This window comes from Zonotrichia leucophrys, chromosome 11 (genome assembly GCF_028769735.1).
Source record: "Zonotrichia leucophrys gambelii isolate GWCS_2022_RI chromosome 11, RI_Zleu_2.0, whole genome shotgun sequence".
NCBI classification, from domain to species: domain Eukaryota; kingdom Metazoa; phylum Chordata; class Aves; order Passeriformes; family Passerellidae; genus Zonotrichia; species Zonotrichia leucophrys.
In genome coordinates, this window is record NC_088181.1 from 14,507,147 (window position 1) to 14,521,419 (window position 14,273).

The 14,273-nt window shown below is 42.4% G+C and overlaps 1 protein-coding gene across 2 annotated transcripts; it reads left to right on the forward strand.

The window, feature by feature from the left end:
- The first annotated feature begins 23 nt into the window (after window positions 1–23).
- CCNE1 (cyclin E1) lies at window positions 24–11,580 on the forward strand. 2 transcript variants are annotated; one of them, XM_064723024.1, is made up of 11 exons: window positions 24–194; window positions 492–582; window positions 783–851; window positions 6,977–7,119; window positions 7,195–7,330; window positions 8,127–8,273; window positions 9,048–9,143; window positions 9,498–9,632; window positions 9,715–9,826; window positions 9,911–10,068; window positions 10,937–11,566. In XM_064723024.1, the coding sequence occupies exons 2-11, from the start codon at window positions 547–549 to the stop codon at window positions 11,057–11,059; spliced, it is 1,155 nt and encodes a 384-aa protein (XP_064579094.1). In that variant the 5' UTR covers window positions 24–194; window positions 492–546; the 3' UTR covers window positions 11,060–11,566. The 2 variants fall into 2 exon arrangements, with proteins under 2 accessions (XP_064579094.1, XP_064579093.1); XM_064723023.1 differs by lacking the exon at window positions 24–194 and adding an exon at window positions 260–394 and having other exon boundaries at window positions 10,937–11,580.
- The last annotated feature ends 2,693 nt before the right edge of the window (window positions 11,581–14,273 follow it).

The following is a 14,273-nucleotide window of genomic DNA, read 5'->3' on the forward strand; positions in this document are numbered from 1 at the left end:
GTCGGGAGGCGGCCCCGCGCCGCCGCCGCGCGTTTAAATGTCCCGCCGGGCGCGGCCCGCGCCGCGCGCAGGGACGGGAGCGGCCGCGCCGTGAGGCAGCAGGCGCCCGGCGGAACCCGCCCGCCTCCCGCCCTGCCCCACCGGCCCGGCACCCGCCGACCACCCGCTCCTGGCCGGAGAGGGCCGGTGCGGCGGTGAGTGAGCGGCAGCGCGGGCGGGCAGGGGGCGGTGGGCGGCCGCGGGGCGGGGGGAGCCGGTGGGGCCGCTCTGGCCGCCCGTTGCGCGCCTCTGCCGGCCTTTGTGGGGGGGTCTGCGGCTCGGGCCCGCTCGGCCCCGTCCCGCGCTCGGCTCGGCTCGGCCTGCCGGCCAAGACGGGTGCCATGCGCCGGGAGAGGTGAGTGCGCCGGGCCTGCCTTGCCTGGGGCCCTGCAGGCCGGGCACCCCGGCAGCCTCCCCGGCCGGCGCTCGCTCAGTTTCCCCTCTCTCCGCAGCGACTGCGCGGACGACAAGGGTCCTGCCAAGGGGGACGCCCGTGCCGAGTACGCCATGCGAGCCCGCAAGAGGAAAGCTGATGTGGCCACGGTGAGTGCGGGCCCGGCCCGGTGCCCGCGGGCCCCACCGCCGGGCTGGGCTCCCGCGGCCTCGCCGCCTTTTGTTGGGGTGCGGGCCCCACGCGGTGGGCCTGCGGGGCTGTGCTCCTGCGGAACAGGCGGGTGTCACTGCGGCCAACAGCTGCTGGGCCCGCGGTTTGTGCTCCGGAAATCATATGTCGCTTTTTGCAGTTCTTACAGGATCCTGATGAAGAAATTGCTAAAATGGAGATGACGAGAAAAAAGCCGTGCGCAAAACAGGTAATTGAATTGGTTTTATATGTAAATATTGTAATCTTACTTAACCCTGCACTTACTTTGCAGTACCTCATTATTTATGGCAGCATGGTGAAACAGGTATGCTGCTGCCACATGCTGCACAGTAGTGGGCAAGGGGGACTCTTGGCCCTGGTTAATGATGGAGTGTGCAGAACAATTCAGTTCATATATGTCGTTTTGAAGCCTTTGTTAGATACAAGGCCTGTGTTGATCTGAAGCATTATGTTAATGCTGAAGTGAATTCAGCTGTCCTTGAGTTGAAGGCTGCACCTGTCAAGCCTTTAGACCTACATTTACCTCTCTGGAGAGGTGCAGCAGTACAGTCATGTGCTTATGTACCTTGTACATGTGCTCCTTAAGCATGCAGATAGGTATATCTCTTGAGGTGGTTCTTCTTGTAGTCATGTCTCTACTTCTCTGTCATCTGGGAAAGAGGAAAGCATCCCCTTTTCTCCTAGATCAGCTCTACTCCTATTGACAAGGGTAATTATCAGACAGACTAAGTAAGGGGTTCCTGGTTAGAATTTGGAAGTGTATACTTGATGCCCATGGTGTGGTGAAACAGGCTTTGTTTCTCTGCAGAACAAAGGAATTTTTCTATAAAGTCACTCTACCTGTGAAAATTAGCCCTGCAGTGGAGGTTGATAGTGACCATTGCTGACTTCCTCAGCAAGGCATGTAGAATGAACCAACTTAAAAAGTTGATTGCTGTGTGGTGTGTGAAATTGAAAGCATGCTGCCTTTGTGCCTTGAGTAGCCTGTGTTCTGGTATAGGTGCAGTCCCCTTTTTTCCCTGGCACGTGCACTCCTGCTCAGTCCCTGTCACTGCACCCAGGCTGATGCTGAAGGTGCAGAAGTCAGGGGCAGGCTGTGCATAATGTGGCACATCTAACCCAAAGTGGCAGCTGGAAGTTCTAAGACTGAAGTGCTACCATAACAGATGGGCATCATTGTTTGGAATGGCCTCTGCTTGTTGCAACTGCGTACACTAGTTATCAGTCAACATATTAAGCAGGGCTCAAATGGTGAGCATTTAATGAGGGGATCTCTCCTTCCCTTCTGTCTTTCTTTTGCACAGTATATTAAACTAATTTCTCACTTCTGACAAGGAAGAGCTGCCTGTCCTTCACTGCAGCTTTCTCCTTCACCAGAAGATTCATTCTGTTTAAACTGAGCAAGGCCTTCTTGTGCATGTTTATTGCATAATAACAAGGATTTGTTAGAAAGTCTCAATGGGGACCCAATTTTACTGTCTTCCAGAAAGACAGTGGAAGGAAACTTAAAGTATGTTTTGCATATGTTGACCTTCAACTTTCAAAGCAGATAAAGACTTCCAATTTTGTCTTCTTGTTTGTGCTCTTGGCCTGGTAGCCATTCAGTGTTACTTCAGGATGGATAAGTAAACTAAAACTTAAAAAATTTAGGCAGTAGGCATCAAAAATCTTTCTTGGGAATTTTTCAGGGTCATTATAGGATACTGGTGGAATTTGACCCCTTCATTCTATAAGCAATAAATAGTATCATGCCTGTATATGTTTCCCTACACAGATCAGGTATTTTTGTTGTGACAAAGTAGCCAGATTGTTCCAGATCTGGTTAAAAAAGCTAACATTTGGCTGCACAGCAGCAGCTCTCCAGTCTATGGTGTGACACAAGCTATTCTGTGATATAAATTGCCATGGACCACTAATGAGAATATGTTTACGGTTCCAGCAGCAGTGTAGAGGCTGGAATGATAGCCAGGGCAACAGTTATTCTGTGGAGACACGACAGTTCTAAAATGCAGGCAGCCATAAATCCACTGCAGCCTATACCACATGACTTCTGCATGAAATAAATTGTTTACTGACACTAGTTTATCCACAAGGCAAAATATCAGAGTCACATCCCACTTTATGACATCTTCATAGTCAATTCATTAGTTTTCTTCTGTGGAACATAAGGCCTCAGTTCTTAATTAGGATGCCGTTACCCTTTATGTGATGAAGGGGTGGCTATATCATCAGGTCTGTGACAGCAGAATATTGCATAAATTCTCTGTTTGATTTTGGAGAACTGGCACTGCTGTAATTCTGCTGGCAATTCTCATACTAATTCTGGCTGCTGTGTGGGGATGAATACACTTCTGAGGCTCCATGTACAACAAAATTCATCTAACTAGATTAGAATAATCTGTGTAATTGTGATGCAAGTTGCATGGTCACCTCCATATAAAGTGAAGAATGGAATCTGTAAGTTAGTTTCTTTACTGAAACTAGCTAACATTTTCACATGTAAAGGTGGAGTAAACTCTCAGGAAGTTTTGATCAGTTTCTTGCTGGATGTGTTTCAGAATCTGATTTTAGCATTGGCAAAGTGTTCCACCTAAGTGTTTTGAAAATAGCTTCAAAAAAGATTCTTTTACTAATCTAGATTAACTTTTGAAGATTCAATTTAAAAAACCAAATAAAACAAAGCCTACAAAAAAGGAGTCTAAACTATACACAGGTTGAGAACTGATGTAGCTTTAATCTGGATTAGGACATTTAGACTCTTGTTTCAAAGGTGTAGAAGCTCCTATGCTGTCCAGGAGGATTGGACCAACTGAATAGTGTGAGTTGCTCTTTTGTGTCCTGTTTGCTAAATCTGGAATTCCCTTCTGATGGTGAAGAAAAATTCAGTACTTCAAAGTAATGTATCCTGTGAGTGAAAAGTGGCTAGAATTATAGATCTTGCTATTTCTGATGGGCAGACTAAGGCTGTGGAGTTGGAAGTGATGCCATTGTATGTGGTATTAGGGGCTGCTTTAAGGGTGACAAACAGGCCTGTTCCCCTGCCATTCATTTCCATGCTAAAGAGCCTCTGATGTTGCTGTTTGCATGCAGTCCTGTGTCATTCTCTTCCTCCTGCTGCACTCCTTGCTTGTCAGTGGAAGCTCATTCTGGTGACTCCTAGCTCACATTGAGGTGCACAAGTGTTTCAGCAGTTTGTATTTATAGGTGCTCTTCACTGAAGGCCCTGCCTGGCCTGTAACCAGTAACCCCAGTGCTCTGTTTTGTCTGATCTATATCCTGAAAGTTGTTCAAAAAGATTATTTTCTATGAATATTTGGTGTATCAGTGAATGGTGACATGCTGCAGGAAAATGAGGCCTACTAATGTCTGAGCTTTATGAAGACCTCCCACCTCTGAACTCCTGGGTTTTCTTTGTTTGGAACTGGATGGGCTTGGGTGCTCTAATGGGCTCATCATCCACCTTCTTCCCTCTTGGTACCTCTCCTTCCTAATGAGCCTTCTCAGGTGCTTTTTTCCTCCAGTCTGTCTTTTGTTCTCAGGTCTGAGATAGAGATCAGCATCTGATTAGTTGCTTCTGTACCTTGTACATTACTGTGGGAGTCACCAAGCTTTTTTGCTGGGCTCCACACAGATTTGAAGAGGCTGTTCTCCCCACTGATGTTTTTGCTTGTGTGCTGCTTCAGCTCCTGTTTGTCTCAGAAGTAAGCTCAGGACTGTAGTGTTTCCTCTGTTAGGCTGCTCAGATTCTGGGTAGCATCTGTTGCTTTCTGACAGGTCTCTATTTTTGGTCTGGCTCTGTGCAAGCCCAAAGGAAGTTCTTCATGGTTTCCTCATACCCTCCCCACCTTAAACTGTTCTTTTTTGGTAGTGGCTCCTATTTCCTTACAGTTGCAGTGTGAGGTAATGCAGTTTCTTGGTAGTGTTTCTTGCTTTCAATTGAGTGTCTTGCTAAATCTGTTTTAAAGACTCAAGAGCCTGATTGATATGCTCATTCTCCACCAAAATCTGTGCCAGAGTTATGGTGCTCCCTCACCCACACTAATTAATTCCTGTCTCCTTCCCCATAGGCTGCTTTCTTTTGAGGCCCTGCACATTAGTTTCATTCTTGTCTCTTGCTGAGCTGTGTACTTGTAGTGTTGCTCACATCTTTTTCCCCAGTGTCTTGTTAAGTGACATTATGTTGTCAAAAACTTTGTTTTCCCTTCTTTTCAAAACACCTAAGAGGCTCTTGAACTTTGATTTCTATTGCCTTATAGAAAATTGAGGCTGGTGAAATAGCTTTAGTATTGTTGCATGTGATGTGTCTGCTTTGAGAGCTTTGTGAGCAAGTCTCTTGTCCTTCAGAAGCTGCTGGTGTAGTAGGCACCTTTAAACAGATACTGTATAATCTACTGCTTTTCTGTTTGCTGATTAACTGATAAGACAGCACTTCTCCAAAGGCTGTTGGCAGCTGGGCTTGCTGTGCAGTTTGGAGAACAAAGTGTGACTAAAGTCTAGTTTTGAGGAAGGACAAAAATTAACTTAAAGCAATGCTGATTCGATGTTTTCATTTGAACTTTCAGTTTGTAAGGAGTCTGTAATTTTTAAGATAAGGATACTATTCCCTTATTTTGCCTCCTCCCCACCCAAATTGAATCCTGGCATGGCTGGGTATGTAGCTATGCTGTATTTGCATGTAGAACTCCCAAGTAGAAAAAAGACTTGATCTATGTGTCAGTAATTCAAAGTGCAAAGCAGTCTTAGCTGTGAGAGAACTGTGAAATGTGGTTTTGGTTTCATCAAGTCAGTGGTTTCTGTTTGTGAAACTAGTGCAGGAAGGAGCCATTTTGCTGGAAAGTGATGTCATATGTAAGAAAGATGGCAAAAATCAGCTGTGGAAGCTTTTTTACAAGAGGCAAAGTTTCACATAGTGTTTTACTTGATAGCACCTAATGATTCTTCTGAACTTGCTTTTAATTTTTTGTCGTATTAGAAATCTGTTAGGGAGTTCTGTCCTTTTAGTGGTGCAGAACTCATGAATTTGCAGCAAGATGGCTGACTTCATTATTAAACAGAAATGCCAAATTTTAATTTGCTTAGGCATGATGACTTGGTGCTGGCTTTGTATTCTACTGCAAATCAAGTAGTGTTTTCCTGGGGCACTGTGTGAAGTGTACAAGATCCTATTTAAGAGTTAGATGGTAGAAGAGTAAACCTAGATTTCTGGTCCAAATAAAGGTTGAAAGGACATGCCAGGTGAAGTTTTGGATAGCTGATGTTTGCAGACCATGGCAGAATTTGACATATAAAGTTATGACCTTGATAGTTAAGTAGCAATTACTTAACATGTGCTTGGCTATATTCTGAAAATTGGGTCATAAGTGCTATGGGGTTTTTATCTTAACTCTGCTAAACAAATGAGTACAAAATCCTACAAACTATTTTGCTGTGTTCATCATCTGAGATGCTTTGCATGAAAGCATGGCTTCAAGGCATATTATCTACATATTCCTGACCAGAAATCCTGACCTCATATTTGGGTCTTTGAGTTCCATCTGCTTGTTCTTTACTTGAGGGCAAGTATATTTTTGGTCAAAACAAAACATAGCATGAGAGTAGGAGGTTCTGACTTGGATATCCTTCCATGAAACACTTGTGGTCTTTCAAAGAGCAGGGTGGGTGTTCTTCAGCTTTAGTTCCAAGCTTTCTCTACCTTCTCTACCCTCTCTACTCAGCACAAGTGAGGCCACATCTGTAGTGTTGTGTCCAGCTGTGGGCTCCCCAGTAAAAAAGAGGCTTGAGCATAGAAGAAAGAGTCCAGAAAGGTTGATCGAGGTAATTCAGGAACCAGAGCATCTTGCTGATAAGGAAAGGCTGAAGAAGCTGGGGCTGTTTAGCCTGGAGAAAGGTCTCTGGTGATTCGTGTCAGTTGTTTATAACTATTTGAAGGGAAGATGTAAAGAAGATGGAGCTAAACTCTTCTTAGTGGGATGGGACAAGAGGAGATGGACACAAACTGAAGCAGAAGAGGTTTCCTGTTAATATCTTGGAACAATTTTTACTGTAAGGGCAGGCAAACATGGCACAAGTTGTCCAAAACAGTTCTGGAGTCTCCATCCTTGAAGATACTCTAAAGCCTTCTGGTCATGGTCCTGGGCAGGTGGCCCTGTGTGAGCAGGGAGCTTGATGGAGAGACCTAAAGGTGCCTTCCAGCCTCTACTGCTCTGTGATTCTGTGCAGTTCAGAGATAGGACACTGGCAAGAAATTGTGACAGAAGTTATGAGTATTGTCTCTCTACAGCTAAAATGATTACTTTAAAAAGCCCAGTGTGAAATTGTTGTTTGGTTTGACAGAAGTCCTGGGCTAACATCCACGAGCACGCCCACATGCTGATTCCCACTCCGGACAAAGACGACGATCCCGTCTGTGTCGATTACTCGCGCTTTATCCACCTGAGCGTTGTTCCCACCAGAGCTACCCCACTGCCAGCTCTAGGGTGAGTGTGCTGGGCTGCTGCTGCTCTGCCTTCCTCCTGTCTCGTGAGCCGAGACTGAACCGTGATCTCTTTTAGCTGGGCAAACAAGGATGATGTATGGAAAAACATGATAAACAAAGAAGAGACCTATGTGAGAGACAAATTCTACATGCAAAGGCACCCCCAGCTGCAGCCCAAGATGAGAACCATCCTTCTAGACTGGCTAATGGAGGTAAGCTTTTCTGTGCTTGTGAGTGTCTCAAGTGTGCTTTTGTTGAAGTGCACTAATAACTGTCATGAGTGCACTTCAGAAGCATGTTTAGCTCCAGATACTTGTCTTCATCTTAAGTTTTGTCAATGAATTACACCAAACTTAAAGAATATATGATGTACTGAGCTGATGATTTGCAGACTGTCAATACATTCTGTTATTCATTGAGATTGATAGTGGGCAATAATCAATTTGTTCCTATCACAGGGTAAGCTTTTAAGATCACACTGCAGACAAAGGCTGAACAAATAATTAAGAGTCTCTGTAAGAAGGAAGGTGGCTAGCTCTGAGATCAGATCCCTCTCCCAGCCTTTTTATCTGTTTTTGTCATGCAGAATGTGCTACAGCTCCTCTTGTGTCTGAGTCTATTTCACTATTTGGGTGACTTGGTGGCATAGGCTCTGCTCTTAAAGTGCTTGTGAGAATTTTCTCTTTTGAGGCGTTGGAATGATGGATCTTTGCAAAAAATGAGGAACTGATGTTCTGACATTGTTGGAACATGAGCTTGCTTTTCCTAGAAGGGTTTTCACTCTGATCTGGTTTTTTTCTTGGAAGTTACTGTAATGACAGTCATCTTGTGTCAAAGGAAACTGTTTAACTCTTGCAGTTAGCTAACATGTTACTTCACAATAGCAGTGAAGTAGAAAGCTAATATAAAGTTTGTCTATCTTATGGGGGTTTTTTGATACTTATGTAGCATCTAGTTTAGACTTTTTAACACTGTTCTTGACCTTTGTAATCTCTGTTGTTTCTCCAGGTTTGTGAAGCCTACAAACTTCATAGAGAAACGTTTTATTTAGCACAAGATTTCTTTGATCGCTTTATGGCCACACAACAGGATGTTGTAAAAACACTATTGCAGCTTATTGGTGTCACTTCTCTGTTCATAGCAGCAAAGCTTGAGGTAAGTGTCTGCAGCTTAACTTGCCATAAAAATGTGAATGGACACACAGCACAATTCTTGGATGCTGGAAATATTGTGGAAAGCTTTATGGAGTTCCTTGCTATGATTTTTTCAAATGGAAGACAGAACAAAGTTTTTTTTGCTTGTTTGTTTTCAACATTCCTGGGTTTTTTTAGAAGTGGGTAAAATTATACTGTGAAGTTATCTAGTTTTCTCATTAGAGAATTTGGTGTTAGAGTAAATTTAAAGTTGTAGTTGCAGTTGTTAAGTGAATTTTTGGCTGGCTGCTGTATACAGAGACCACTTGTTGCAATTTCATTGCAATAGAGTACCTACTGCATGATAGTCTGGGCTATTATTTACTGGAACAATTTGAACTACTAAAACACACAGTGCTTTAAGTTCTCAGTTGTTTAAAAGAACTGATGTTCAGTCTGTTCTTAAGAGATAAAAGGCCTTTCTTTAGGATGCTTTAAAAAATCTTGATGTCAGTTGTGATACAGTCACAGGGGTGCAGTCAAACAGTGCAGGTTTGTACTGATCCATCCTAAGTCAGAGTTGAAGGCTATGATGGACAAGAAATCTGTGTCTATTAAAGGCATAGAACATGGGATTTAGAATGGGGGAATAAGGAATTATCCCCCCCGCCCCTTTCTGTTTTGGCAGGCTGAAGCAGTGGTTGTTCTGTTTATTTCTTTACTTTTTGTAAAAGTAACACATGAAACTAGTTGCAACCTATTCCACAGATTAAAGACTTGATCTTCTGCCTTTCAGGAAATTTATCCACCAAAGTTGCACCAGTTTGCCTATGTTACAGATGGAGCCTGTACAGAAGATGAAATCATCAGTATGGAATTGATCATTATGAAGGTAATATTTACAAGTGGAATTAGTTTTTAGAAATGTATAGCATAATCAGACTAAAAGCAGAGCTTCTCAGTTAATCTTAGGTGCTGCTAAGAGGCACAATTTATCTGACTAATTAGAAAACAGTGCTTTCTTTAGGTAACAACTGATCTAAAGCATCCACCAGTATGTGTATATTAACAAAATTATTTGTTCTCTGACTTCAGCAGGAAGAGCTACAGGAGGGTATTTGATTTGCATGTTCTAAAGATGCCTTAACCAACTGGGATTAGAGCTTGTGATTGTTTAACCATCTTGCATGGTTTAAGTTAGGAACTTAAATTGGCACTGAAATCTTGTGTATGTCTGTTCTTTCAGGCTCTTAATTGGAACTTAAATCCACTGACAGTTGTATCATGGCTAAACATTTACCTGCAAGTTGCATATTTAAATGATCTTTATGAAGTAATGCTGCCACAATATCCACAGCAGATATTTGTACAAATAACAGAGGTGAGACTCATTTCCTTCAAATGCTGTTTCACCTGGAAAAGTGGTTTTCTGTCAGGCTTACTCAACATCTGTTGTCTTTCAGCTCTTGGATCTCTGTGTGCTGGATATTGGCTGCTTGGAATATACCTATGGAATACTTGCAGCTTCTGCTTTGTATCACTTCTCCTCATCTGAGCTGATGCAGAAAGTTTCAGGTATTGGCATTTATAAACTTAAATCTTGTGTGTTGACAAATATTATATCTTGATTCAGGAAGATAAGTGTGCCTTGTGTTGCAGGTTATGAGTTCTGTGAGATAGAGGACTGTGTGAAATGGATGGTCCCATTTGCCATGGCTCTGAGGGAAGTAGGAAGCTCCAAACTCAAACACTTTAGCGGGATAGCTCCTGAAGATTTGCACAATATACAGACACACATCAACAGCTTTGATTTGCTGGTATGTATGTGCAAATGAAGCCAAAAAGCTGTCTGTGGAATCTCTGAAGTGTTGTTTCTTTGGTTTGAACATACAGTCCACTTAAGAGAAGCATGAGCAGATTGAGACTGAGGGTATTTAGGTGATAAAAGGTATAAGGTTATAGTCCAGATCCAAAATTCTTGAGACAAGGACTTTTCTTGGGACTGACTTGTTCAATATTTTGTTTAAAGATGATTTAAGAAGATGTGCCTTCAGCCTCTTGTATCAAAAGCATATAATTACCCTAGAAATCTGAAGCATTTCTCTGCCCTTTGGGGTACTTCAAATAAGATGTGTTAGACCTTTCTCTCTAGGAAATACCACTGATACAGTCTTGTCTGATCTGGAACAAGACAAAGATTGATCACTTGAGACTGATGTGGTGGGATTGTTACGTGACAGTGGTCACTGACAAGCAGTGGAGCAAGAGTGGTTTTTAGTGTGAGAAACTTGCAGAGGATCAAAATCTTGTTCAAAGAATTGTGGTTTAAGCTATTTGGGTTAGTTTTTCTCTTTAGGTTATTGAATTCTAGGTAGAAGTTAAAGTTCTTCCTGCTCAATTGTTTCTCTGTTTTGCTCTCTTGAAGGTACAGGAGTGGTTGTGTGTTATGAATGCCTAATGCTAATCATCAGATTCCAAAAACTAATACTGATCTCTGAGTTGTACTACAAGTAACTACTGTGAACTATGTGATTTATCAGTTACTGTTAGGAGAGTTAGATATTGATATGCAATGCAGTTCCAGATTAACAGTATCAGATTATAAAACACTGAATTCTCTTGATCTGTTTCATAAACACACCAAAGTAAAGATTTTTTTTTTCCCTCTTTTTCATGTGCTTTCAGGACAGAGCTCAAGCAAAACAAGCCATATTGGCTGAGCAAAATAGGACTTCACCTTTCCCCACTGGTGTTCTTACACCACCACAAAGTAGTAAGAAACTGTCTTCTGGACTGCAATCAATCTGACTTTAGGAACTGTTGGTGGACAGTTTTGCTCAAGTGCCTGTTCTGCTGGTTTTGGCCCCTGCTCCATTACAGAAATGCTGCCAGTGAAGTTCATAAGCTTTCACGGAATCTGAAAAGGAAACCTTACTTTCATCTGACAGAAGTTTTTCTATTTGAAATAGTTTTATTGAATGTTAAAATATTTTAAAGAAATGGATCAAGTACACCAGCCACTTGAAAGAACACTGAAGTGTGCTCCAGATGCTGCTACGGAGGGTGATGCTTGATCAACTGTTCAGAAAAAGGGCTTGAAGTTGAAATTAGTTACTATGCCTGTTTGTCCTTTGGGTTAATCTGCAGATTTCTCTCCCTTGTTGACAAATGGGCAAAAAGTGCTGTGGAAGACAACATTTCAAAGCCTCTTTTTCGAATGGTTGGCTTACAACTTGATGCCTTTTAAAAAACTCTTTATTGTAAAAGCTGCTATGTCTCTGTGTATTCATTTTTAATAAAAATGCTGTCTAAGACAGCTGGTTTTATGTATATTTCTATATTTCTTTTAACTATGATCAGTTAAGGTTTTTCAGACTGTGACCATTAATAAGTGTGGGAGTTGGGGATGAATAGTGTAGAAACTATTGCTTTATTTATTTACCACTATTGGCTTATCCATGGAAACCTTTTATTTGGATACTAAGGTAAAATTGTCATGTTGGGCTACTTGGATTTCCTCTAGCCAGGTGCAGGAGGCTGGGGAGGGGATAATAGACATGACAAGTACATGGGGAGTTAACACTGTAATGATCAGCTTACTGGGGAATTCTTGAATCAGGTTGTCTGGATTGTTACCCTGAGGTGATCAGTAGGAAAAGTCTACCTCTTCCTAAAAAATCATTTAAACATTGGGGGTTTGGCACAGTGTTTGACAAACAATCATGTGTGCAGAGTTGATTTCGGGAGAAGTGTGTGCCTTGTTACAGGAAAGTCTGATTTTTGCAATGTCTGAGAATCACGGAGGTCCTAGTGGGACATTTTCTGGAAACTGATGGTTCTGGAGAGGAGGAGAACACAGAAATAAATGGTTCTTAGTTTTTTTGTGTGTTTTTTGGTGCTTATTTTGAAGGACTGTTCAATAACACTGAAAACCTTTGTGAGACTACCAGGGTTCCTCATGTCCTGATGCAGATAACTTAAATGCTACATTTAATATTTCAAGAAGCTTCTGTTCTCTTGTTGATTAGATTTTCTTTTAACACTTTAAAAATAGTTCTCAACAAGGCTGCTTTTTATTATTTTTTAAGTTATTCTGTTATTTTCTCTTCCCTGACCCAGTATTCTGATAAATGTTAAAGCTTTAATGTAATAAAAATGCCTATCGTAATTAATGGTAAGCAAGTCCTTTGGTGCTGCTGGCTTTCTTTCCTTGCAATGAATGGTTTTAAGTTCTGTGTTAACAAGTGCAAATGTGAGCTGAACATGTTTGCTGGAGCCAGTTTGGAGAGCTTTTAATTTCTCAGAGAATTGCATGTCCTGGACAAAGGGGATGTAATTTTTGCTGATTAGTGAAGGATTTGCCAAGATGTATTTTGATGCTTTGTCCTTAAATGTAGAACACAAAATGGGAGTGGATGAGGGAAAATAATCCTCCTGAAAGGTAGTCTCTAGATTTAATTTCTAAATCAGCAACCATGTTTCAGTGCTAGGCCTTTTGGTGTCTATTTTCAGATCTTGGTCCCTTTTAGATGTTTCACAGCAAAACCACCATTCCATTTTTTAATTTCTAACTGCCCTCTTAAAAATGGGGATTGTATTTAACTGTTCAAGAATATATCCTGCAGCAATATTAGAGATATGATAAACTCTTAACTTCCAGTTTAAGCTGAATATTTAACTGTGGTCAATACCTATGCAAGAGTGACTGTAGATGTTCCATGGGATTCTGGGCTGTGTGGGAAACCAGGAGCTGAGAGACTGATCCACCTGTGAATTAAACTTGTTCAGACAACAGGCTTCTCTCCAAATGTGATCTCTGCTTCAGATGGTAATCCTGTTAATTTGACCATATTTTTGTTCTGTGGAAGGTCAGCCTCCTTTATTCTGATGGAAGGCAGTGTGTTCAGAGCATGGAGATGGTGGCTCTGCAGCTCCCAGGTAGGAATGCTGTCACAGCCCAGCTTGAGGGGGGCTACCTTGAGAGCTGTTTTCTTACTTTCACCTTTTATAAGAATTGTTTCTGGTTTTCTCTTGCTACACATGGATACTGTGTTGTCTGTCTGGTGCACTCTTTCTAGGGTGGCTTGAAAAAAAACTGCATTGGTTACTACAAACTGAAAAGAAGACTTTTAGAGAAGAAGAGTACAGGTAATTTTAAAGAAGATAGTCGTCCCTATTAAAAAAAAAAGCCAACCATCTCCAAGAGGGAGTTTCCTCCCTTTTTCTCTGCTTGTGGATTCTGTTCTGAATTTTGATCCTGGCCCAGTCTGGTGGGGCGAAGTAACCAATGCCTGGCTAGGTAAGAGAAAAAGGGTTGGGGTATTTGGGCTGAAGTTTGTGCAAAGAAGATAGGCTGATACCAAATATTACATTCCTGCAGGCTCTGACCTCAGGTGTGTTACCCCAAGAGGTTGGGAGAGGCCTCCAGGGGGGAGCAGCCTGACAAAGCAATTTAGCTGTGCAGTGCTGCACACTCCTCAACTGGAAACTGCCTCTCCTTAATAGCTCCAGACCAGCATAAAGCATGCTGCAAAGTAAATTGAATTTGCAGTAACCCAGGTGGTGCATGATTATCTTCTCCTCCTGAAAGGTTTGTCATAACAATGCATCAAACCCTCACCTTGGTCTGAAAGCTGGGGGCATCAGAGAAACTGAACAACAGAAATGAATCCAGTGCTAATTTTGCATTACTGCCATTGTGATATTGGAAGTTGGGGGTTGCTGTGGGTGTATTGAAGGAAACAGCCCCAAATGAGTGAGCTGAGGCTGCAGTTTGAGCTGGGGTGGAGGGGAACAGGGCTGGTGATGAACAGAAAGGATGGAGGCATGGTGGTACCCACTGAGCCAGCCAGATGTTCAGCTCCTGTAAATGCTGTAGGTACCTAACAGAAATAGTTATTGGTATAAATAGTTCACAGAAATAGCTGTGCATAGCTTGTCTGCCCTGAAGCAGGAGGGTGGTTTCTCTGGTTTTATTTCTAGGTCTCAGGTCAGCATCTCCTCTTGGTTCTCAGGAATTACC